The 23,321-nt window shown below is 52.0% G+C and overlaps 1 protein-coding gene and 1 long non-coding RNA gene across 4 annotated transcripts in view; one reads left to right on the top strand and one right to left on the bottom strand.

Moving 5' to 3' along the window:
- Window positions 1-23,321, bottom strand: part of LOC138990447 (uncharacterized) — a 58,900-nt gene that overhangs the window by 34,057 nt on the left and 1,522 nt on the right. The gene's annotated exons all lie outside the window — the stretch shown is intronic.
- Window positions 191-12,035, top strand: SCRT2 (scratch family transcriptional repressor 2). The gene is made up of 2 exons (XM_070382106.1): window positions 191-323; window positions 11,248-12,035. The coding sequence occupies exons 1-2, from the start codon at window positions 191-193 to the stop codon at window positions 12,033-12,035; spliced, it is 921 nt and encodes a 306-aa protein (XP_070238207.1).

Here is a 23,321-nt window from a genome sequence, read left to right on the forward strand (position 1 = left end):
AGCGGGAGCCAGAGCTACAGCCGGGGCCGCCGCCACCGGTGCCGGCTCCGCGCTGCCGCCCGCCCGCCGCCCGCTGGGAGCTGTCCAGTGCTGAAACCCCGCGCAGACAGCCAATCGCGCCCGGCTGGCCTCCTCCCCCCGACCAGGGCCCCTCTCAAGTGCCCCCGCCGAGTCCCACGCCAGTCGCACCATGCCCCGCTCCTTCCTGGTAAAGAAGATCAAAGGCGACGGCTTCCAGTGCAGCGGGGTGCCGGCCCCCACCTATCACCCCTTGGAGACCGCCTACGTGCTGCCTGGAGCCCGGGGGCCTTCCGGGGACAACGGTGAGTGGGACCCGGCGGGGGGGAAGAAGAGGGGAGGGGAGTTCGGGCCCTCCCCAACTCGGGCCACGAGGAGGGGTGCGCGCGGCAGGGAACCCCGGGAGGAGATTTCCTTGGCTGTGTGCGCCTCCCGGGCTTCCCGAGGGCCAGGCAGGCGGGGCGAGGGCCAGGTCCGTACAAAGGGAAAGTCGCAGGGTCGGCCCATCCCGCCGCCGAGCGAGCGTCAGCCTGGACTTTGAAAGTTGTGGCCCTAGATTGGAACTGGAGTGAAGGATGGTGAGAGAATGGAGAGACAGAGAGTGGTGTCCATTAAGGGTTAGTGCTGGGGGGGCTAATGCACAAGGCGTTCTAACGGTCCCCTCTTCCTGGTTGAGGGAAGGAGGCTGGTTGTCCGAGAGTGCTCCCTTGATGGTGAAGGTAAACTGGCCTGGACCACCAATCCCTGGGGAGAGAGGGTTGGCTCCCTAGGGGTAGCTGGGGGCACCCTCTTTCCCTTCAAGTCTGCTCCCCCTGGTGATGCCAGACAAGTCTTCTCAGCCCCCTCTCTCAGCAACTCTTTTGTTACCCTCAGCCACATGCCTGCCAAAGGCTGGGCCTGTCCTGGGGACTGAGAGGAAGAGGGAATTTCTAGGAGGGGTTCCCCCAAAGTGGCTCTTGGTCTCCTAGGTCGCACCCTCTTCCCCACTCCGGCTTCTCACTCCCCTCTAGAGCCAGCCCTGCTGTTTCTTGTCAGTCCCCCACCCCCAACACACTCTATTTCTTTTCAGAGCAAGTTCCTATAGTGACAAGGGTTTGGGGGACAAGAGAGGTCATTCAGGCCCAAAAAGGGGTGATCTCTGGAGGTTGTGGGGGAAAATTAGAGACTGGTTCTGTGGACCCCATCCCCCATCAAGGAGATCATAAAAGGGTTCTCCTCTGATGGTTCCCCCCAGGACAAGTGTCTGAAGAGGAGGCATCCCTTTGGCAGAAGAAATCTGACATCACATGTGGCATCACCTTTGGGGTGTGTGTGTGTGTGTGTGTGTGTGTGTGTGTGTGTGTGTGTGTGTGTAAGTGGGAAGGAAAGAGGAGAGGAGAGAAAAAGGAGAAAAGAAAGGATTGAAGATGAGGGGGTAGCTGAGATGGTAAAGGCAGGAGGGTGGGAGCTTCTGCCTCAGGGATTTCCAAGCACTTCACCCACATTCCATCACTCCGCCAAGCCAGGTAGCAAGAGGGTGCTGGGTAAAATGCTCTGTGACCTCATCAAGGTCAAAGAAATTAAGGAGCTAACAGGGATACAGCTCCAGCCCCTCACCCCCTGACCTCCCCCAGATCTCCAAGAGAACCAACTCCCTTTTCTTTGCCCCACGTGTTTCTTATTCTACTGTCCTCTTTCTTGACCCCAGGGCCTCTTGGGGTTGAGGACTGAATCCCAGGGATATGGCTGGGCTTATCTGAATGCTGGCAGGACAGAGGGTGAACCTGGGTCCATGCCAGGGCTGGGGACCTCGGTAGAAATGGAAATGCCTGCAAGCCTGAAATGTGGATCCCTCGGAGGATGGACACAAAGCCCTGGGTTCCTGCCCACTGAGGGCCCCTTGGTCCTGTCCCAGGCCAGCTGAGGAAACCCAGAGAAGCCCAGAGAATTTCTCTTGCACAGCCAAAACTGCAGACTGTTCCTCGGGAGGGAAGCAGGAATGCCTTGCCTTGAATTCAGTCCAAAAAAGCTTTGAAAGGAGCCTCTGAGCAAATAGTGGGAAGCAAGGTAAGGGCCAAGCCACCAGCAGGGATGTTCTACCAGCTTTAACCCCCTAGAACCACCCTGTCCTTGGCCCCTTCCCTAAAGGGCTCCAGACCAGCTCCTTCTGGGGAATCATGAGGCTGTCCTAACAGTTTGATATCTGGCATGGAAGATATCCTAGGCCTGGGCTCTAGGTCTCTGACTTGCTATGTGACCTTGGGCAAGTGCCTTTCCTTCTCTGATCCTCCATCTCCTCAACAGTGAAAGAATTTGGATGGCATGATCTAAGCATCCTTCCAACTTTGACAAGCTCAGTTTCTGTGAAGGTCAAGTGTGGGGTGGGAGGCATTGGAGATGACTGGATGAGGGTCTAACAGAATGCAGGGGGCCATTGTCAGGGTTTCTGTAGGGCTCCGTTCACCATTTGACATCTGGCTGAGGATGGCAGAGTTTCTGAGGCCAAGCACTTTTCTTGGCTTCAGTCTCTGCAGGCAGCCCCTGGACGAGGACAGGTACTCTGCCCTGGCTGCTTTGGCAGTGTCTGCAGTAAATGGTTAGTGCCAGAGACCAGGGGTGACCCTTCAAGCCTGAGTACGCCTGGGAAACACAGAGTCTGCCTTATTCTGTTATGGGGCGGGGTGGGGGGGGTGCTTTTCCATCCCTGGGGTGTGGCCAGACCGGGAAATGAAGGCTCCCTCATCCCACGGGTGGGTAGGGGTGCTGGGGGTCCTCGGAGAGCCTGCCGGCATCTAGTGGTCCGTTGTCTCCGCTCTGCCGGAAATAACCTTGCTGAGCATTTGAGGGAAGTGTGAAAAATTGCTGAGCCGACGTTTTTCTCTCCCAGCGTGTGTAAGTGTGCTGGGTAAACAAGGAGAAAGAGAGGAGGGGGGGAGGTGAGGAGAGTGAGGGAGAGGAGGAGGGGGGAGGAGAAAGGAGGGAGGGAAAGGGGGAGAGCCTGGGGCTGGAGATAGTTCCAGTTATTAGAAAGATCCTCTTACAAGCCATTCCTGCAGCAACAACGGCTGCAGGGTCAGGGTGAGACCAACAGGAGGGGAATCTGGGGTGGCGGTGGGGGCAGGAAGGGAGCCTGTGAATGCGGAGGTCAGGGGAACCACAGGCCCCTGACTGATGAAGATGCAAGACCCCAAATTAAAGAGTACCCCCAGCCCAGGGAGAGCTTGGGAGTGCTAGAGAATTCCTGGAGGACTCCTCCTCCTCCACACACACACACACACAACAGCAGCCTCCGTGGGCCCCGCAGAGGGTGTGGCAGGTACATCTGGGCTCCAGGCTCCCCCTGAATGCACCTAAATAGGGAAGAAGCCCCACAACAGGGCAAGTTCCAGGTTTCTCTGCAGCGCTCCCCAAAGAAGGGACAGCAGATCTAATTTCACCATCCTCTCCATCCTAATGCCTCTTTTCTCCCCCTCTTGCTTCTCCACTGCTTTCTACCTCCGTGGCGCCCTCCCTTCCCCTCCTTTCCCCTGGGTGATTCTGAGCACAGATTCAGTCCCCCAGTGAGGTGGTAATTCACATCCTCCCAACCCTCTCAGAACCTCATCCTCCAACTCCATCAAACTTCCCCCTTCCCAGGCCTGGGCCCCATCCTGGGGAATGCTAGGGACTCATTCATCTCAGAGAAGGAAGGTGCCCACCCAGCTGCACACCAGTGGTCTCCAAGGATCTGTGGACATCTTCACTGGCCCCGGAGTATCGACCTCTCCACACAACCTAACTCTGAACTCCAGCTGGATGCCAGGTCCTCCATCCTCTTAACCCCCACCACGTCCTGCCCTCATACTCCTTCAGAGTGCATCCGACCTAGGCAGATGAGGGATCAATGCCAATCCGATAACGCAGTTGTCTGCCCTCCACAGCTACATTAAGCCTCCCCAGCAGCTGAGGAAGCGCTCCTACTTCTGCCCATGGGCTTCTCTAGTTGACCACATTATACCAACACCCGCTTCCGCTCACTCCCTCTGATGGCGCCGAGGAGTCGCCCCAGGCCAGGCCTGGGAATCTGCTCAAAGTCCCCAATTGCCACATGTCTACCCTACACTTTAGAAAGCCTATTTGGGGTGCAGGGATGCAAAAGGGTAGCCCCGGTCCCTTGGCAGAGGGAGCTCAGAGAGGGCTGTAGAGGGGTCAAAGGACACAGAGCAGGCCCACCTGAGTGTCTTTAACCACCTCTGCCCCTGGCATCTTGGTCTCGGTCCAGGTCCAAGGTCGAGATTAGAGACATGGCAGAGGTTCAGGTTCAAAGTCCATGTCCAACCTTCATTCTAGGACAAGGTCTGAAGTCTAGTTCCAAGGTCAGTGTCCCAGGTTACAGGCCCACTTCAAAATCCAGAACAAATCCATGTTCAAGTTTCAATCCATGTCCAAGTCAACATTCATGCTCCAGGATCTGCATCTGGATCCAGATCCAATTTCTGGCCCAAGGTCATGTCCAGGTCCATTCTCAAAGCTGGCCAGTTCAAGACCTAGAGCCAGCTTCCTCTGAAGCTCTGAACTAATCTTCCCTTGCCCAAACCTCAGTTTCCCTCTGACAAAAATAAGCAGTCAAACTTGATCTCTTTCAGCTCTGGCCTTTCAGGGACCCAAAACTCGATTTTCTTAAAAATCTGTCAGCGGGAATGTGCAATAAAAGGGATGGGATACTGAATGTGGGATACTGAATCTAGGGTCCATGCCCCCCGTTAAGCCTGGGGTCACAAGGGGGACATGAAGGAACCAGGCTGAATGTCCACTCTTCAGACAGTCTCAGTTTTTGGTGCCTGATAGAGGTCAGGAGAGTATATCAAGTCCCTACGGCAGCATAGCAATTTATACATCCCAAACACACACACATACACACACAGAGTGGGCACAGGGCAGCAAGCTCAGATTGCAGGCGAAGGTTAGCTTCAACCTCCAGAGGCAAAGCTGAGATTGGAGAGGTGACTTGCCTGCGATGACAAGGGCGTAAGTGGTGCACTGCACCACCCCTCCCAGGTGGGTGCTTCATACACGTCCCCGGGACCCCCTCAGCCTAGAGGCGCTCTCGGGGCGGGGTGGGGGGGGCCTGTGAGATGCTGCTGGGAGAGATGAGGCCCCAGAACTCTTGGCTTCCTTCCAGCTGTGGTCTCCCCTGAGATGGAGTAGCCGCCGCCAGCCTTTGGCTAAGAAGGGAGGTTGGAATGGGCCCTCTGCCTTTTCTGGGGCACAGAGAGGGTAGGGCAGGAAACAGGGAGCCCAGAGAGACAACGTACATTATACGAGACACCAGGTCTCCAGAAGGAGGCCCAGAAAGGGCCCCAGAGGTGCCCGGGAGGGAACAGGAGGCTGGTCCACCGACCAGTGCTAAGTAACTCCAGACCCTCAGCCACCAGGCCTATTTCCACAACCCCTTGAAAAATCTTTCCTATTGATTCCTGCAGAGCTGTGGACCTCCCTGTGGGCCACAGGAATTGGGTCACAGTCAGGAGAAACCAGAATATGGGGGATTTCAGGAGGTGGGGACAGTGGGGAGAGGCTCTGGAGTGCTCTCAATATTCCCTTGGTTTGAGTCAGTGGGCACGAGCCCCACACCCTACAGTCCTGATCATGTTGGGTCAGACCCCACTCTGTCCCCCCTCATCTGGACTCAGGGGCCCCCTCCCCAGTGGGCAGGTGTACCAGCTGCCAGGCCCTTGGAGGAGGTGGGTGTCATTTCTGGTCCAGTGCCCAGGGAACTGCGAACAAAGATGCTATAATACGGGGAGGGGGAGGCACCAGCCCCTTTGCCCAGCTCTGTGAGCAGACAGGAGAAACTATTTTTATCCCGCTTTGCTGCTGACAGACCTGGCTTTCTGCTCAGCTGGCTGGAGCTGATTCTCAAGGCCCGAGGCCCTGGCACAGCAAGACGCAGCTCTAAATATATTCATGCAGCAGCCCCTCCAGCCCCCCACCTAGCAGGGCCCAGCCCTCCTCGGAAAAGTGGGCTACCTGGGAAACTGGCCCATCACTAGGCCCCTCTCTTCTACCCAACTAGAGACAGGGAAGTGGGATTTGGACTGGAGATTCCCTGGAGGAAGTCTGGGACACTGAGAACCTGAGGGAGACTGGGAAAAAGAGCACTGGCCTGGGAGGCAGAGGGCCAGCCTAGCTCTGGTGGGAACTTGCTTTGTGACCTGGTAAAGGCCCCTCTCTGGGCTTCAGCTTCCTCGGAAGTAGGGCACTGGAGCAAGTGACCACTACGTTCCCTTAGACACAAGCTAACAGACATCAAATACCGAGCAGGGGTGTACACAGTAAGTGCTCAAGCGGGGTTAGTCATTACTTTTATTAATTATTCACAAAGGTTTACAAAGGGCTGGTGCATTTTCTAGAAGAATAGCTTCTCCCCACCCCCAATACCCCATCATTACATCAGACACAGGCCAACTAGGTGGTGATATTTGAAGAAACTCATTGCCCCTGCCTCCCACCAGTTGAAAATCTTCCTTCCCTCAACAGGTCTCCATGCCTGCTCAGGGGTTTGGGGAAAAAAAAACACAGATTCTGGAGGATTTCAAGCCTTACTCCTCCTCCAGTGACCTTGAGCAAGTCCTCTGCCCTCTCCAGGCCTCTGGGCTTAGTGCAGTGCCTGGCACAGGGGGTGGGCACAATGGTAGCTGGAAGCAGCAGTGCTTCTTAGAGAATCCCCCACCCTCATCCCAGGGGGTCAGACAATTGGAAGAGACAATGTTTGTGAAATGCCCAGCACCTGATTTCTCATAAAATTCCCTTGCAAAAAAATTTTTTTAATGTATTCTGGACCTTCAGTCTAAAATATCAAAACTCTTGAGCAGGGAAAATCCAAAGTCATTCTCGGGTGATGTACATGACATCTCCACTTCTCCTAAGTGTTTCTGAGCCTTCCTTATAGCCCCATGTGACTGGAAGGGCTCTGTTCTATCCCTCAAATGGGGCACTGGAGCCCAGAGAGGCTTTGTGACTTACCCATGGTCACACAGCTGGAATATGAGTAAAAGAGTCAGTCTTTTCTCCCTGGGTCCCTGGCCCTCCCTGCCTCTATCTGTTTCCAAACGAGAGAGGCCTATCTCACCCTGTCAGCAGGGAGACAGGTAACTCATCCTTCTATAGTCACCTGTAGGACAGAGGGAGGCATCTAAAACCTGTGTGAGTTCCACGCACAGAGTCAGAAAAGCGCTGCCTATAGTGTCCTAAAGGATTCTCCAGGGTTGAGGTCCAGAGAAGTGAGGCGGTTTGCCCAAGGTAACGCAGCAGCCTGAGATGACCCACGTGTGTCCCCTTCACTCTTCAGCAGATTAGGGGGTATCACTAGAAAATGTAGGAACAATAATAATGACAATTAAATAACAGCTTGAGAGGCTACTGTGTGCCAGGCATTACTAAGCATTATACACCATTAATTCAGTCAGTCCTTTTATAAGTGCCTTTATCCAGATGCAGCACAAAAAGGTTTAATAACTTGCCCAAGGTCAGATGGGCTTCCCTGGTGGCTCAGCTGGTAAAGAATCCGCCTGCAATGCGGGAGACCTGGGTTTGATCCCTGGGTTGGGAAGATCCCCTGGAGAAGGGAACAGCTACCCACTCCAGTATTCTGGCCTGGAGAATTCCATGGACTCTATAGTCCATGGGGTCACAAAGAGTCGGACATGACTGAGCAGCTTTCACTTTCAAAGTCACATAGCTAGGGAGAGGTCTGTGAGTCTGACGAGAATGAGATGGAGCTGATAGGGATTGGGGGGTAGGGGACAAGACAATGGGCATCATTGAGGAGTCGGTTCAGCCACGATGCAACAAGGGTCTTTCTAGCATCTCAGTCAACCTTCTACAGGTAGAGACAGAGTCCAGAGAGGTCAGGCAACCTGATCACAATCACAAAGCAAGTTAGAACCACCTCCACCAAGACGACCACATAAACTCTCATACAACCCTCCACCCCCACCCCACAACTCATGCCAAACTCCGCAGCTGCTGACCACAATGTCTGGCCCCACAATTCCTGACCGGAAGGCAATTCCGCATCTGTCCCTAAGCAGAGGCTCAGCCTTTGAGGTGCCAGTATTTACATAGAGACCCCCAGCAACCGGAGTGCTGCAGTACTGCAAGTCACCACCAGAGGGCACAACAGAAAGAGAGTCCCGCTAGGGCGAGGACTACCGAGACCATTGAGGGGCTAACAATTCTCTGGATCACCAGCTTTCTCATCAGAGCGTGAGCCAGAACCTACACATCTTGGGTGAGGAAACAGTGGCCCAGGTTGGAGGTGCAAGATGTGTCTGTGCGGATGCCAAGAACACTGTGGGTTTCCAGCACAGAAACCCACCTGGGGAGATTGTTATTGTTCAGAGTAACAGCCAACATGTACCATGCCAGGCACTGGGTTGGAATTCTGGCTCTAAGTTACTAGCTGCACAACCCTGGGCATGTTGCTTAACAACTACTTTATGCCTCAGTTTCCTCATCTGTAAGATGGTACCAACCTCAGAGCCATGAGGGTGGGATGCATTCGTGTGTAAAACCTTTAAATTGTATCAGACACAAAAGTGCTCTGGCAATGTTGGTTATTATTTGTTCACTTCTCACTTATTTGCTTGTTTATTCATGGACTCTGTACTATAAACTGTGTGAGTTAGGTGCTTTTATTGTCCCCTATTTCACAGCTGGGGAAACAGAGGCATAGAGAGGTCAAACACTTTGTCTAAGATCACACAGCCAGGAATAGTAAAGCTGGAACTCAATCCTGGTAGTTTGGTATCAAAATTGTGCTCTTAACCAATATGCCATCCTTAATAATAGCACATCCAAGGTCACATGATCAGTGAGGCCCTCCAAATGGATGCTATACTATCCCCATACCCAGAGAACAGAGCAGAGATGCAGGAAGACGTACAACTTGCTCTAGGTCACCCAGCTAGAATCAGTGTCAGGAAATCAAATTGTCCCAAGATCTGGTAGACAGCATGGTCCTGGCAGACCCTGCTGCACTAGGGATTGAGGCTGGCCTAGCAAATCTTTATCACCCATTCACCACCCATTTCACAAATACTTATCAAGTGCTCACTAGCTGGGGCTCTGCCAGTAGATGAACAACCCAGCCATGCCCCTTCCTCCCAGCGTGTGAAAGAGGAGCAGTGCAGTGGGTTCCAACTCTTGTCCCACCCTTGAGCAAGTACCACCACCACTCTGCATCAGTTTCCTTATCTGTAACACAGGTTATTTTTGTGGTGATTCAGCAAGGTGATGGGAGTGAAGCACTTAGCACAGAGCTTGGTACTTAGTAAGTGCTCATTAAATATCAGCTAGTATTATCATTATCATCAATAATCACAATAGGAAGAAACACAGAAGAAAGAGGGAGTCTAGGCATACCTAACAGGTATTTGACTCAGTCTGAAACAACACTCCTTGAAAGTTTTGGGGGCTTTAGTACCAGGCCTGATTCCTGGAGTGGGAGGAAGGGGAACCTCCAGACCAAAGGCAGACAGGACGGGAGAATGGGGTGCTGAGAGGCTGCACACCGGCCCCATTATAAAAATGCCACCACTGCCCTCTCTGCATCTGACCAGTGCCCTCCCTACTGAGTCTTCCACCTCCACAACCCCCAGTCATTGTGTGTAGAGGTCCCTGTTGGGCAGCTGAAGGGACAGGGTTAAAAAAAAAAAGGTACACCTTCTGGGCCCGGGTGCCTTCTGCACAGACTTCACCCTGTGACCATCCCAAAGGCCAGATGAGAGGCAAAAGCACAAAGGCTGAGTCAGGCAGGTTGTTTCAGGGGATGAAAGCTCTGAATCCAGCTCCCTGCTTACAAAGCCCTCCTCCACCTGTTCATTTGAATCAAGGATGCTGGGGGTGATGGAGGGTCATATTTCCCGCTTTGCCACTCTGGGTAAAGAAGCCTAACCCCCATTGTTTTTTGCAATCAAAGGACACGGGAAATACTTGGTATCTCAGTGCCAGGTTGCTAAGTTTGTGTAATATCTGCCAGAAACTCTCCTGGGAGCCCAGGCCCCAGGGCCCTCAGGGAAGATGCTGGGAGCAGGCAAGGCCCAGGGAGGCAGAGTCAAATCAGGGTGGTGCCTGCCCTTGGAAAGCCCCTGTAGAATGTCCTGGGAGGGTGCCAGCCCACCCACCCAACAGTCATTAGATCCCAAAATGGACAGAAGTTCTGGTCCAAATCTAGAGAGGAAGGAGGGGCTCAGAGGGGGGATGAATCTCACAAGGGGACTCCAGAAGACCTCCAGTGGAGCAGGGAGCAAAACAGGCTTGGGAGCAAGTTACAAGGACATGCCCTTCTTACAGCATTTATTACATGCTACATACTTGACCTCTTTTAAATCCCCCAGCAACCCTGGGAGGTGGATTTAACAGGACTGTGATTCGTTCATGCAATGTCTATTCTTTGTACACCTCCTTTGAACCAGGCACGTGCTGGGCACACAGATGTCACCCTGAGACGCTCACAGTCTGGTGGGGGGGCGGGGGCAGACAATTGAATAATCTTCAGCGAAGTCGCTTTTTCAAGCAAGTAAAAAGCATAATTGTAACAGCTAACATTTATATAGCAATTGCTGTGTGCTCTTTCTTTACTTCCTTATATGTAAAATGAGAATTAAAACAGGATCTACTTCATAGGGTCAGTGATGACTAAATGAGTTAACAAGAGTAAAGCATGGAGGCGGAGCTTGGTGCACAGGAACAATTAATGCATGGCTCTTTTCATCACTTAGTCCTTCCAAAGACCCTGGGAAGGATCATAAGTTCCATTTTGCAAATGAGGAAGCTGAGACTCAGATAAGTCAAAGGACTGGAATGGCAGAATGCTGCTGGAAGAAAGAAACTCTGGGTTTTGGCATCAGGCTGCCAAGGTTTGGATCCTGGCTCCACCAAATACTTGTGGGCTTGGACTATATACCTCAGTTTCTCTCTCTGTACAGATCCTACAACAGTACCTTCCCTGCGTGGCCTTGAGCACTTAAGAAGATAGTCAACACCAGATCAGTAGAATTTGACCTCACCGTGCTCCACAAGGATGGAGTTGGGTGGTTTTTATTGCGGCCCACGTAGTTAGGATTTGAACCTGGGCATCCTGACCCCAGAAGCACAGAAGCAGGACAGGGGCTGCTGCTATACAAGCAGACTTCAGTTCCCAAAGAGAGGCCACGGGGACGCCTCCTGGGCGCCTCACCTTCCCTGCCCTTGTCTCATCCCCTCCAGGTTACGCTCCGCACTGCCTGCCCCCCAGCAGCTACGATGCGGACCAGAAGCCAGGCCTGGAGCTGGCGCCGGCCGAGCCCGCGTACCCGCCGGCGGCCCCGGAAGAGTACAGCGACCCCGAGAGCCCTCAGTCCAGCCTGTCGGCGCGCTACTTCCGCGGGGAGGCGGCCGTGACCGACAGCTATTCCATGGACGCCTTCTTCATCTCGGACGGGCGCTCGCGGAGGCGGCGCGGCGGGGACGCGGGCGGCGCGGGGGACGCCGGGAGCGGCGGGGGGCGCGCGGGGCGCGCGGGGACGCCGGCGGGCGGCGGGCACCGGCACGCGTGCGCCGAGTGCGGCAAGACGTACGCCACGTCGTCGAACCTGAGCCGCCACAAGCAGACGCACCGCAGCCTGGACAGCCAGCTGGCGCGCAAGTGCCCGACGTGCGGCAAGGCGTACGTGTCCATGCCCGCGCTGGCCATGCATGTGCTCACGCACAACCTGCGCCACAAGTGCGGCGTGTGCGGCAAGGCCTTCTCGCGGCCCTGGCTGCTGCAGGGCCACATGCGCTCACACACCGGCGAGAAGCCGTTCGGCTGTGCGCACTGCGGCAAGGCCTTCGCCGACCGCTCCAACCTGCGCGCGCACATGCAGACGCACTCGGCCTTCAAGCACTACCGCTGCCGCCAGTGCGACAAGAGCTTCGCGCTCAAGTCCTACCTCCACAAGCACTGCGAGGCCGCCTGCGTCAAGGGGGCCGAGCCACCCCCGCCGCCGCCGCCGCCCGCCGGCCCCACCAGCTGAGCCTCCCACCGCGCTCCCCGGTCCCCCAGCTGCGTCCCTCTGCCCACGGCCCTCCTGGGGACCCTGCTCCCAGACCGGAACTTTTCTCTCCGACCCCCAAACCCAGAACTCGCTTCCGCCACTGTCTTCCCCAAGTACATCCCGACCCGCCTCGTCCTTACCGGCTACCAAGATTCGGACCTTGACCCGCTGTCCGCGCCCTCAAGGTTCCCAACTCAGGCACCAGGCCCGCACGTTTGCCGGGCCCCCTAGCCGGAATTTTCTCCCATCCAGACCCTGCAGTCTCCCTAACTTGCAGACCTTTCCTCTCACTTCCCAACTGCATTTCAGGCCGGTTCTCTACTGGAGCCCCCCACTCTTAAGGCCTAAACCTCCCCTTGACTCTCACGCCTGCCATGGATTCCCCATCCACACCAGGACGCAGGCCTTAGGAATCTAATCTTCACTCTCGGAGGCCCCAACCTGTCCCAGATCCCCCTGCCCTTACCTTGGCCTTAGTCTAGCCATTCACACACCACCTTCCTCATCCTCTGGGGGACCTTCTCACTCATTCCCACCCCTACTCTCTCCATACCCCTCATCCCACTAGCAGCTCTCAACCCTCTTGAGTTCACCTGACCTGGGGCAGACATAAGGGCCAGTTCAGGGCTCGGCCACCTAATGTAGCCCCTCTCTCACTCTGGGACAGCCCCTCCTTGGGCTTCCAGCCTCTCCTGCAGATTCTCTGAGCACTTTCCCTACCCACAGGACTACAGGTACCCTCTTTATGTATTGGGGAGAGGTCTGGGGCACCTCACAAATGCCCTTCACCCCCCATCCGGCTGGGCCTCTCCAGTGTATTTATTTGTGTATTTATTTATTTATTATTCTAATTAATCTCTTGCCCTCACCCAGTAATGGTCTGGCTTCCCCAGCTGGACTGGGAGGTCAGGGAGCCAGGCAAGGAGAGGGACAGCAAAGGCCATAGAGGGCTGTCCCCCACCCCAACACACCCCATTTCGGGGAGTGGGGAGAAGCCCTACCCTCATCAGAGCCTGAACTTGCTGGGGAAGGGGGCGTGAGAATGCGAGGGATAGCCTGCTGACCCTCAACTGGGGGGGTGGGGGGACATCAGGAGGTCAGTCTTGGGGCAGGTCCCCGCCCTCCTGAGCCTTCTATTCCCACTGCAGGGAGACCCGAGAGAGGAGCCTCCCCGATACGTTTCCTATTCATTCCTCTTCTTGAGGAACCCCAAGTTCCAGGGACCGACTGAGCCCCGGACCCGTTGGGGCTTCCGGCCCGCTCCGCTCCGCTCCCGGGAGGAGCTCTGCCTCCCGCCACGTCTATGCAACTCCCCGGGCAGAGGGGCCGGGGCTCCCAGCAGCGCCCCCATTGGCCGCCACTACCTCCCCCGCCGCGCTTTTGCATGCCCGGGCGAGGACCGAAGCACACACCTCCATGCTCGCGGGCCCTGGCCCCCTCTGCTTTAAGCACACGCCTCTGCCCCATCTCTAGGCGCCCAGCTGGGGGCAGGAGTCCCAGAATCTCTGACCCTCCCCCCTCTTCCCTAAGCCGCAAATGAGGGTGGAGCCTGGAGGGGGCCCCCCACTGGGAGCAGGTGCACTTCTCTAGGGCTTCCCAGCTCCAGGCCAACCTGGGAAGGGAGGCGGCAGGGATGAGGGGAGGGAGAGGGGGTGCAGAAGCAACTACGGAGGGTGTTGATCCTGTAAATAGGAACTTCCGACAGCAATAATTTTCCATGCATGCTAAGCCTTTTGGCCATATTTTGTATGAGCGCTTGGCGCTCTCCCTCCCTTCTCCTCCCCCATCTTCCACCCCAGACTCCCATCCCTTCCTCACCTTCAGCAGTATTACTTGTAAGGCAATTCAGGGATATTAAAGGGACTTTGGCCACTCATCAGTGCCTCTAGACCTTCTGATGGGGATAGGTGGGGTGGGGGGACATCTAAGAAGCAGCCAGATTTTTGTTCCACTCAATCCCTCCCTGCCCCACCAGCCTGACCAGCCTGTAGCTGTCCCCAGCAGTCACACAGCTCAAGGATTCCCTTGACATCCACAAGGTTCCAGGCATCCTCAGTCCTAAATGGTCCTCATCTACTGGGATTGCAAACTGAAAGGGTTCAAGACCCAGATTAATAACATAAGTGAATGAGGCAGGCTGCCCTAAGACATTAGGGGATGCTGGCAACTGAAAACAGCATGTTTCACCTTAAAGCATTGCAATTCAAATTAACTGCACCTCTCAAACAAATACAACTGTGGGCCAGATTTGTCCCTTGACAGCCAGTTTACAACCCCTATATTCTTCCCCACTTTCACGCTTCTCTCTAGGGGGGAGGGGAGGAGGGGTTCTGGCCAGTCTTACTGGTCATACAAGTGGTAAATGCAGGCATGCAGAAAGGTTGACTTTGGCCCAGCAACGTTGTCCCAAAACTAGGAGCTGCCCCTAGAGCCTGTGGGCTGTCACCAAAAGTGTTCAGTAAGCCGGTGGAGCACCAGTCCATTCCACTTGCCAGCTGGCTTGGTGAGCTTTCAAAATGCAAATCTCTCCTTGCCTTATTAAACGACTTCACTGGGGACCACTAGCATCGTGCCATTTAACTCCAACCCCCAGCACAGACTCACAGGGTGCGGGTGTGCTCCGAGGACCCAATGCCAGGCTGGGGGCTTGGGAGTATAGCTGGAACTGCATCTCCCTTTGAGTCACCTTTCAGTTTTCTTCCCTTTATAGACAGGGCACTCAAATTTTATACCCTTAACCTGGTGTCTGTCCACCTTTCCTTTCATATACCTCTGGACAGGCTGACTGCATCCTGAGCTATGTGCTAGGTGTCTCCAGCAATGACAGCAGTGTGGAAATCCCCCACAAAGTTTGCAGAGGGAGTCTGACTGGCCCAGGCACCTGACGCCTTCCCTGGCCATCCACACTGCTCCTGTTTGGTTACTGCATCCGTTACATTTGTTTCAGGACCAGGGACCAGAACCCACTCTAGATATCATCTTATATTAATAAACATCTCATTTATCATCTTGTGACCTTAAAGGGAACCAGCCTTACATGAAGCCCATAGCCTGGATGGCAGAGCAGACACGGGAAAGCCCATGTCCCCATTACCTGCATCCCAGAGCACCTCAATTAGCATATGTCCAGTCTGCTTTTCACAGTCCTCTCAAAAGAAGGCCTCTGGGATGCAACTCTGGCTCTCCTCTGCCCTGTCTGGCTGCTCCACTTAGTGACTTTGCAGACTCATCTTCCTGTGCCTAAGTAAGGAACCTACTTCCTGTTCCCTCTTCTGTCCTGGTCTGTGCTCCTCAAGGTCTCTCCTAGACTCCTCTTCTCACTGTGTATTCTCATGAAGCAATCTCATCACACCCACGGCTTCAATTTTCACCCACATGAAGATGACTTGCAAATTTACATTTTCAATTCTGACCTCCTCTCTGAGCTGCAAATCCACATCTCCCTGCAAACCACCTCCACATGGATATCCCCAAAGTACCACAGACCAGCCCAAGTCTGAAGCCATGATGTGGTTCTCTCCTGCATCTGTCTCCTTTACCCTTCCATCTAATCCATCAGGTTCTGTTTATTTTTTTCTCTTTGCCTTCTCAGTCTCCACCCTAGACCATAGCTACCATCATCTCTTACCTTCTTACTGGTGACCCTGGATCCATTCTGCCTCCACCACCTCCCTTCCTCTCTCCATAGTGACCACAGGGATCTTGTTTAAAATGCACATCTGATTATGTCACTCCTGTTCCTCTTCTGTGTTTAAATGCCTCAATGATTTCTCACTGTGGGGGATGGGGAGAGGGAGCTGTTTTCAAAAACCTACCCAGTCTGACTCTTTCCATCACTCTAGCTGAATCTTCAGACATAAGCCCCTTTGCTGTTTGAGTTACAGCCACCTCTGTTTAGCAGTTTTGCTTTCCCCACTGCCACAGGGCCTTTGCATAAGCTGTTCTGACCACCAGTAACAGACTTCATTTGCAAAGCCAATAGCACCACTGTTGACTAGTTATTTCTTTTCAGTCTTCATCTCCCAGCTTGATGATCACTTCCTCAAGGACCACACGATCTTGGTTCACAGCACTTACCAATAATGTACACTTTTCCATTAATTACTGTGCTATCTGGTTATTCTCTGTCTCCCCCATTAGATTATAAGCTTTATGAGAAAGGGACTGACCGTCTTTTGCTTGTCATTAAATTTCCTGGGTCTACCACAGTACCTAGCCAAAGCAGATAACCAGTAATTTTTTTTAATAAACTACACACGTTGAAGTCATAATCAATAAATGGCACCCCACTCCAGTACTCTTGCCTGGAAAATCCCATGGACGGAGGAGCCTGGTAGGCTGCAGTCCATGGGGTCGCTAACAGTCAGACACGACTGAGTGACTTCACTTTCACTTTTCACTTTCATGCATTGAAGAAGGAAATGGCAACCCACTCCAGTGTTCTTGCCTGGAGAATCCCAGGGACGGGGGAGCCTGGTGGGCTGCTGTCTATGGGGTCACACAGAGTCGGACACGACTGAAGCGACTTGGCAGCAGCAGCAGCATGCTTTAAAAAAAAAAAAGAGTCTTGTTCCCTCATGGCCATAGATGACTGGTGCAGATTTGTGCATCTGACTAGAACTTGGAAATTTCCTCTCTCCTTCTCTCCAAATCATAAGACCTGTAACTTGAGAGCTGTGGCTCAGATTGCTAGCTACTTATCAATATCCACCCTCTCCTTCCTTAGTAAGAGAACTCCATTGTTTGCCAAGCACATTGCCATATTGCATATTGTGGAATATTACATATCCCAGCTGCCCTTGCCACCAGCGGTGGCCATGTGATCAAATTCTGGTCAATGACACACAAGGAGAGTGTTACATGGAATTCTGAGACAACACCCGAAAAAGGAGGGGGTCATATCCTTTGCCTTTCCATTTCTCCACCTTCTTCCAGGCAGGCACTTCAGCAACACCCTTGAACTAGGAGGTGACCCTACTCTAAAAGGATGGAGTTGACGATAGAAAGGGCCTGTGCCCCTAGTGACGGTGGAGCAGCCACCCCAGTCCTGGACTGCCCACTTCCAGATTCTCTTTCCTGAGAGGAAACGTGTTGGGGCATTTTAAGCCTCGCTTGTCAGGTTTCTATTACTAAAAGCCAAAGATAACCCCTGCTGATAGCCGCGTTCCTATCACACAGAGGTAATCCCTCTGCCAAGGGAGGGACAGAAAAAAGTCTCTGAACCCACTTTTCTCTAAGGCCTAGTTCCACCCTGCAGTCAAGGGAGTGGCCAAGTGTTCCATTTTCATTAAGCTGATTCACGCTGGCTTTCTACACCTGCAAACAGGAGTCTGGGCTAATACGTTGGGACTAGTCTAAAAGTGCAAACACAGAGAGACCTTTGAGATCTATTATAAATTTAAAATGTTACCAAACATATTTGATTTGATATTTGACAATATGATATCGACATATTATCATATTTATTGAGCACTTACAGTGCGTTGGGCACCGTTCTAAGAACCTTACTTACATCATCTCTTTATTCTCTCAACAACTCTACAAGTTAGGCACCATTATGAAGGCCATTTTGAAAGTTAGGAAAACAAGGCACAGACAGGTGCCTGGTCCACGGCCGTCTAACAAGACATGTATAATTTTAACACAGGCAAGGCTCAGAACTATTGAGGATGATCCATGAAACTCCCCCCTTGCCTTAGTTTTGACTTCCCAGTAGCAAAGTCTTGAGTGCAGGTAGTTTATTTGGGAGTTGATTTCAGGAAGCAGGAGTGCAGGGGCAAGAAGAATGAGACAGAGGGTGTGTTAGTGGGGTTGTGGCTGTAGCAATGGGTCTGGTACTGCTATTTTCTGAGAAGGATCCTAAAAAGGTCCAAACGGTCTGGGATGTTTCTCACAATTCTCCACCTGTGACAACGTAACACACTTTTACTCACCAGCTCTGGTTGCCACTGGTGAACACCTCAACACTTCTAGGAGGCTCCCACAGGGATGGAAAATATGGAAGACACCGGAAGCCTTGGCTGGGAAGCCAGCAGTGCTAGTGAGTCTGGGTTTGCACAGTACTTCCCACCACAATTTTAGCTGAGATCAGAAGTAGGCCAAGGGGACATCCCACTGATACCCAGGTCTTTGGTCTACCCTTTCCTTGTCGACAAAGCTCACATTTGTTCAGACATGTATTCATCACTTAACCCATCGAGGGGGCTCAAAGGGGGCTGACCCCAGGGGTGTGGCTGATTGGTCTTCTCCAACCCAATCAGAGTCATCCCAGTGGGTGACAGGTTCCAGCACCCACACGTAAGCAACTCAGCACATGGTACGTCCGGGTGGTTGTTGTTCAGTCACTCAGTCGTGTCTGACTCTTTGTGACCCCATGGACTACACACCACACCAGGCTTTCTCGTCCTTCACTATCTCCTGGAGTTTGCTCAGACTCATGCCCACCGAGTCTGCCATCCAACCATCTCATCCTCTTCTCCTTTTGCCCTCAATCTTTCCCAGCATCAGGGTGTTTTCCATTCAGTCAGCTCTTTGCATCAGATGGCCAAAGTACTGGAGCTTCGGCATCAGTTCTTCCAATGAATATTCAGGGTTGATTTCCTTTAGGATTGACTGGTTTGATCTCCTTACTGTCCAAGGGACTCTCAAAGAGTCTTCTCCCAACACCACAGTTCAAAAGCATCAATTATTGGGCACTCAGCTTTCTTTATAGTCCAACTCTCACATCGATACATGACTACTGAAAAACCATTGCTTTGACTACATGCACCTTTGTTGGTAAAGTCATGTCTCTGCTTTTTTTTTTTTTTTAATATGCTGTCTAGGTTGGCATTAGCTTTTCTTCCAAGGAGTAAGTGTCTTTTACTTTCATGGCTGCAGTCACCATCTGCAGAGATTTTGGAGGCCCCCCCAAAATAAAATCTCTCACTGTTTCCACTGTTTCCCCATCTATTTGCCATGAAGTGATGGGACTGGATGCCATAATCTTAGTTTTTTGAACGTTGAGGTATAAGCCCACTTTTTTTCACTCTCCTCTTCCACTTTCATCAAGAGGCTCTTTAGTTCCTCTTCGCTTCTTGCCATTAGGGTGGTGTCATCTGCATATCTGAGGTTATTGAGATTTCTCCCGGCAGTCTTGATACCAGCTTGTGCTTCACCCAGCCCAGCGTTTTGCATGATGTACTCTGCATATAAGTTAAATAAGCAGAGTGACAATATACAGCCTTGACGTAAGCCTTTCCTAATTTGGAACCATTCTGTTGTTCTATGTCCAGTTCTAACTGTTGCTTCCTGACTCAATGTTTATATCCCCCAAAAGTCCATATGTTGAAGCTTAATCCCTAGCGTGCTGGTAGTTGGTGGTAGGACTTTGGGGAGGTGATTAGGTCATGAGGGTGGGATGATTCTGATGCATGATGTTTCCTCACAGGGTCTCCAGCAGAAGTGACCCCAGTTAACCATCATGTTAACTGCTCATCAGTGTCCTCTATACTGGCATTTCTCCCTTCCCCAGTCCTTCCTGGGCTCACTTCCTACAGCAGATTGTCTTCCAAAGATGGTCCCAACAATATCTCGTTTGTGGGAACAAGCTCTTTTAGGACCTTGCTTCTCTTTCCATCAAGACATGGAATCTCCATACCTTCCCTTGAGCCTGGTTGGGGGCAGGGTGGTGGTGTGACAGCTCCTACAAATAGAACACCACAGAAATGATGCCATGGGACTTCCAAGACTAGCCTGGAAAAGGCCATGAAGCTTCTGCCAAGTTCTCTTGGGACACTCATTCTTGAAAGCCAGCTGCCATGCTATGAGGACGCCCAGGCCACATGGAAAGGCCCCGTGGAGGTGTTCCGGCTGACAAGCAGGATGGTCCAGTGCATGTGTAAGTGAAGACACCTCGAGATGATTCTAGCCCCAGCCATCAAGTCACCCCCAGCCATTGAATCACCTCTCAGCTGATGGCCCAGACATTGCAGAGAAGAGACAACCAGTGCCCACGGTGCCCTGCCTGAATTCTTGACCCACAGAATCTGTGAGGATAATAAAAATGGTCGTTTGTTATTGACTATGCCAAAGCCTTTGACTGTGTGGATCACAATAAACTGTGGAAAATTCTGAAAGAGATGGGAATACCAGACCACCTGACCTGACTCTTGAGAAATCTGTATGCAGGTCAGGAAGCAACAGTTAGAACAGGACATGGAACAACAGACTGGTTCCAAATAGGAAAAGGAGTACATCAAGGCTGTATATTGTCACCCTGCTTATTTAACTTATATGCAGAGTACATCATGAGAAACACTGGGCTGGGAGAAGCACAAGCTGGAATCAAGATTGCCAGGAGAAATATCAATAACCTCAGATATGCAGATGACACCACCCTTATGGCAGAAAGTGAAGAAGAACTAAAAAGCCTCTTGATGAAAGTGAAAGAGGAGAGTGAAAAAGTTGGCTTAAAGCTCAACATTCAGAAACGAAGATCATGGCATCCGGTCCCATCACTTCATGGGAAATAGATGGGGAAACAGTGGAAACAGTGTCAGACTTTATTTTGAGGGGCTCTAAAACCACTGCAGATGGTGACTGCAGCCATGAAAGTAAAAGACGCTTACTCCTTGGAAGGAAAGTTATGACCAACCTAGACAGCATATTCAAAAGCAGAGACATTACTTTGCCAACAAAGGTCCGTCTAGTCAAGGCTATGGTTTTTCCTGTGGTCATGTATGGATGTGAGAGTTGGACTGTGAAGAAGGCTGAGCACCGAAGAATTGATGCTTTTGAACTGTGGTGTTGGAGAAGACTCTTGAGAGTCCCTTGGACTGCAAGGAGATCCATCCAGTCCATTCTGAAGGAGATCAGCCCTGGGATTTCTTTGGAAGGAATGATGCTAAAGCTGAAACTCCAGTACTTTGGCCACCTCATGAGAAGAGTTAACTCATTGGAAAAGACTCTGATGCTGGGAGGGATTGGGGGCAAGAGGAGAAGGGGACGACAGAGGATGAGATGGCTGGATGGCATCACTGACTCGATGGACGTTGAGTCTGAGTGAACTCCGGGAGTTGGTGATGGACAGGGAGGCCTGGCGTGCTGCGATTCATGGGGTCACAAAGAGTCGGACATGACTGAGCGACTGAACTGAACTGTGCCACTGCATTTTTCAGTGGTTTGTGTTACAGTGATATAATAACTAGAGCAGCTCCCCAAGAAAGTGCCTGCACACAAGTCCCAGTCTCAGAGTCTACTTTTGGAAGAACCCAAACTAAAACAAAAGAATATTGTTAGATCCCAGAATTTCTCCAGCTTCCAGTTGCACGCTTACATTAGCCTCAGTGGAAGGTACCTCATCTTAATCCCAACACAAGGGTCAGGTCTTCATGTCATTAGCTTATGGGTGGTGTTGTTCAGTCACTGGGTCGTGTCTGACTCTTTGTGACCCCAAGGACTGCAGCACGCCAGGCTTCCCTGTCCCTCACCATCACCCAAAGTTTGCCCAAGTTCATGTCCATTGCATTGGTGATGCCATGGATAGTTTAGGGATAGATGGGCCAAAATAATAGAACTGCTGACTAGCCAGGTCCTCTTCCCCCATCAATCCTCTTTTCTCATGGAATCTTCCCCAAAACCACACAGGAAAACAAGGTTGAAGTACCAGGCTTTGCCAGTTCTGTTCAGGGATCAGAGGCCATGAACTTCAGGGGAGGGTAAACTTTCTTGAGCCCAGAGGTGAACACCAATTAAGCTAAACCAATCAGTGTAAAGCTTCCGAGGTGTAAAGAATCCAGGGGTAAATAATCCAATGCAGGAGACTCAGGTTCAATCCCTGGGTTGGGAAGATCCCTCCTCCTGCCATCCCCTGGAGGAGGAAATGGCAACCCACTCCAGTATTCTTGCTTGGGAAATCCCATGGACAGAGGAGCCTGGTGGGCTACAGTCCACAGGATTGCAAAGGGTTGGACACGACTGAGCAACTGAGCATGCATGCACACAATCAGGGTAGTTCCAGTCTCCTTGCCTGGGACTGGTTTAGGCATGGAAGTACGATGAGACATGAGGAAAACACTCCTGGGCAGAAGGGTGGGCAGGCAGAGGATGGTTACTAAAGGTTTCTTCAGTCTTAAAAAGAGGGGCAAAGGGATGTCAATGTCCTAACTTCCACCTTTGAAAGCCGTTGTATACGATGCTTGAAGCTACAGCAAAACATCTTGGGACTATGAGGGGCAAGCATGAGGATAAAAACAAGAACACGGAGGATGATGGCACAAAAAGCTGGAAAGAACCTGACATTGTTCAATTACCTCTTTACCAATCATGGATATACCTGCCTCCAGAAATCTTAATTATGTGGAAATACAAGTCTTCTTAAGGCTTAAAATTCAATTTTGAGTTGAACTACAGGTGTCTCAACATACAGAATTTGTTACCAGGAGTGGGGGGTTCTCACTGGGCAAACTATGATGAAAGATTCAGGACAATTCTCCATTTTTCCATCCCAGAAGCTGTTCCCTCATTTCTTCTTACTTTCTGAAAGAAGGAAGTGGTTCTAAAGGAACAACTTCCCTCTTGATAAAATTCTCTAATTACCAGTAATTTGGGGGCTGAGGGGAAGCCCAGGTGGCTCAGCAGTAAAGAATCCACTTGCCAGTGTAGGAGACACAAGAGACTTGGGTTTGATCCCTGGGTTGGGAAGACACCCTGGAGAAGGAAATGGCAACAGGCTACAGTCCATGGGGGTCCCAAAGAGTCAGACATGACTGAGTGACTGAACACACACACACGTGCCAGATTCCTTTCTAAACACTGTATGTTATTTTCATTTACTCTCCCTGGCAATTGAGAAAGGAAACCAAGACACAGAGAAGTTGGGTATCCCACCACACACACACACACACACACACACACACACACACACACATCACACTGGCTAGTCGGTGGCGGAGCCAGGACTTAAATCCATCCCATTCAAGTAACTGCAGATCCTATACCCTAAACCATCACCTGCTTCTTCCCTGTTTTCCCTCTCCAGAACCAAGCCGCTTTCCAGTGTGAATAACCCCTCCTCCAGGAAGCCTTTCCTGGTTCTCCTTCAGCACTCTGGGTGTCGTGATGAAACCTGTCACCTTCCTTGATTATCACTCTGTAAGCACTGATTTGGGCTTTCCTGGTGGCTCAGTGGTAAAGAATCCCCCTGTAATGCAGGAGATGCAGGTTCGAACCCTGGGTCAGGAAGATCCCCTGGAGGAGGGGATGGCAACCCACTCCATTATTCTT

The sequence above is a fragment of the Bos mutus genome, chromosome 13, assembly GCF_027580195.1.
Source record: "Bos mutus isolate GX-2022 chromosome 13, NWIPB_WYAK_1.1, whole genome shotgun sequence".
In the NCBI taxonomy this organism is placed as follows: Eukaryota; Metazoa; Chordata; class Mammalia; order Artiodactyla; family Bovidae; genus Bos; species Bos mutus.